This window comes from Carassius carassius, chromosome 36, assembly GCF_963082965.1.
Source record: "Carassius carassius chromosome 36, fCarCar2.1, whole genome shotgun sequence".
Classification (NCBI taxonomy): domain Eukaryota; kingdom Metazoa; phylum Chordata; class Actinopteri; order Cypriniformes; family Cyprinidae; genus Carassius; species Carassius carassius.
Window position 1 is genome coordinate 12,584,544 of NC_081790.1, and position 2,844 is coordinate 12,587,387.

A 2,844-nucleotide genomic window follows, 5' to 3' on the forward strand; every position below is an offset into this window, starting at 1 on the left:
CTTCAGAGGATATGCCTATGCTTAATAACGTTCACTTATTTAGTAAATTAATAAATACATCCAAAACCTCACTCCTCCATAAGTTAATTCATCAGCAGATATTTAAAATCAGTTAATATTTCAGGAACATTATCTTCTGTACTCCTTATGTGTTTCTAACATACAAAGTTCCGTTGTCTTCATCTGCCGGCATAAAGTAACATAAAGTAAAAAAAAAAAAAAAGTTAAGAATTAATAAAAGAGCACTCTTCTTACCTTAAATTTAATATTTAACTTGAACTTGACATTACGGACTGGTATTTTAAAATCATATTATTATATTGTATTATCATAGTTATAAACACTGGTTTGTTGAGCTAATAGTTTTACCATTTACCGTACTTTGTTTGCCACCTAGTTACCCATACTGTGCTGGTGTTGATGAATCCGAGGTATTGCAAATTCAAAGAAAATATTTTATTTCCCTGTTGCAAAAAATGTGGATATCTTCATACACGCAATCTTTTGGTAATCCACCACTATTACATAATAAAAATATTTATTTTAACCATTTAATTCTGCATGAACAGCAGATAATGACATAAAATCAAGTTGATTTGAGCACATAGGGAATGGCTACTGACTTGTAAATCATATTCTGGTTTATTGTGTAATAATGTAGGTAAACAAAACAGAAAATCTCTAGATAGTGAATGAGTAAAAAACATCTGCCAAATATTTGATTTACAAAAGCTGCATTCCACATCTATTTGTGTCAGAGCCTTCATTGGATGTGTTATTGTCTAGTGGCTGTACAATGCAGAGCAAAGCTGGCTCCACTTAAACCAGAAAATCCTTTGACTTTCCTAAACACAGACTGAATAGAGTTAAATGTTGGAAATGTGTGGCATGCCTCTCTTGAAAAAGAACCATGTGTTAATTGTAATCCAGGATTTATGGTTGTGACATGCTTTAGCTCTCACATCACCTTTTCTCAGTTTGTGATCTGCCTCACTTATGTTGTAGCCTATGCTAAAATATCATCCCCATGTGTAATTGCAATGTTCCACAGCTCATTACTTCAGCTACATTTTATTTTAAGATTCTCACACACTATTTTTTTTCAAACACAAACCATTTTACAGGAACATTATTTTCACCTCTAGAAAATCATTAGTAAATGCCAAGTCTAATTAATATGAATTAGTTATATAATGATAAATAAATGAATTTGCATTTGCTTCATATCAGTACTGAGATCTAAATAAAGAAGTCACTCTTTTGAAAATGGACTTTTCAAACCAATTAGCAGTCGAGGCCTGCTAAGATTGTGACATTTTTCCCCCATTAAAACCGCACAGCACAGCATCTGAAAATAATTAAAAAAACATGTTAAAAGAGTTATGACCTTTACATTTGTGTTTAATAAATCTTAAAGTGTTATATATTATATTATAAAGTTTGGGTTGAGTAAAATAATTCTTTTGTTATTGGAAATTATTTTTTTCTTTAATTCAGCGAAGATGCATTAAATTGATCAAAAGAGACAGCAAAGGCATTTGTAATGTTATAAATGATTTCTGATTAAAATAAATGGTGTTTTTTTACCTTTTATTTTAAATGTTTTTTCATCAAAGAATAAAATAAAAAACACGCAGAAATGTTTAAGCAGCACAATTGTTTTCAGCATTTATAATAATCTTGAGGCAAAAAAAAAAATCTGCATATTAAAATAATTTCTAAATTCAGCTTTGCATCACAGGAATACATTTTAAATTTATACATTTTAAATGTAAAATATTTTCAGATAGAAAACAAATAATTAAATTGTAATTATATTTCACAATATAGCTGTTTTTACTGTATTTTTGATCAAATAAATGCAGCCTTGGTGGGATACTTCTTTCAAAAGCATTTTTAAACTTATCAACCCCAGAGTAACGTTATATATTACATTACACATATGTACTAGAAATTTATATATATATATATATATATATATATATATATATATATAGTCACTTTATATCAACACACCTGTATCTGCGTGGACAACCATGGTGACTAACAATGTATTCTTGATCAAAACAGAAGCGACGACAGAGTCCTCCATAACCACATGTCCAATTCTGAATCTGCACTTCAGAATGATGCACTGAGACAAAATAATATCCAAAATTATCCAAGTTTATCCAATTATTGTGCTTGTATATATTGAATTGAAATGTCAGTAGCATTTTTGCACACAAGCTTTAATGCATATTGGTTAAAACAAACAAATACACTTCCAATATAACAAATCCAATATACAGATGAATATTCAGATGAATTTAATGGTCAAATAAGTAAGCAACACATTAACCAATTAAATAAGAAACTTTAATGAATTTGTAAATTCAGTCTTTTGTTTTCTAAATTCAAATATCGCATCCCCCACTTCCACAAACACACACAAACACTCCATCCATGAAGTAAAAATCTCCTACCATTTCCTGCAAAAAGTGCAAGCAATGCAACAAACAGAATCATGCCAAGTTTCTCCATAGTTTTACAGTCTCATCCTTTCAGGCTGTGTTGATGGCCAATGCCAATGTTTCATTTATACAACATTGATGCAAAGGGGAGGAGTCCAGGGGAGCTGAATTAAAGCTATGTATTTTCTATAAGAGGATGTCTTAAAATTAGGAAAACCAGAGGCTCATAGCATCTAAAAGAGTGTAATTTCCTTTTTAGTATTTTCCAAACTTAGGCCAACATTCTAAAAGGGTTCACTAAAAGTTATGAACAATGTGCATTGATAAAACTTGAGTTAAAATTCTTTGAGAATTCAGAAACAATATTTTCATAACTTGAATGTTACATTCT

The 2,844-nt window shown here is 30.0% G+C and overlaps 1 protein-coding gene across 1 annotated transcript; it reads right to left on the minus strand.

Moving 5' to 3' along the window:
• Window positions 1-1,072: 1,072 nt before the first annotated feature.
• On the minus strand, window positions 1,073-2,523 carry defbl2 (defensin, beta-like 2). Its single transcript, XM_059525572.1, has 3 exons — window positions 2,466-2,523; window positions 2,017-2,134; window positions 1,073-1,348 (listed from the first exon to the last, which is right to left on the minus strand). The coding sequence occupies exons 1-3, from the start codon at window positions 2,521-2,523 to the stop codon at window positions 1,327-1,329; spliced, it is 198 nt and encodes a 65-aa protein (XP_059381555.1). The 3' UTR covers window positions 1,073-1,326.
• Between the last annotated feature and the right edge of the window lie 321 nt (window positions 2,524-2,844).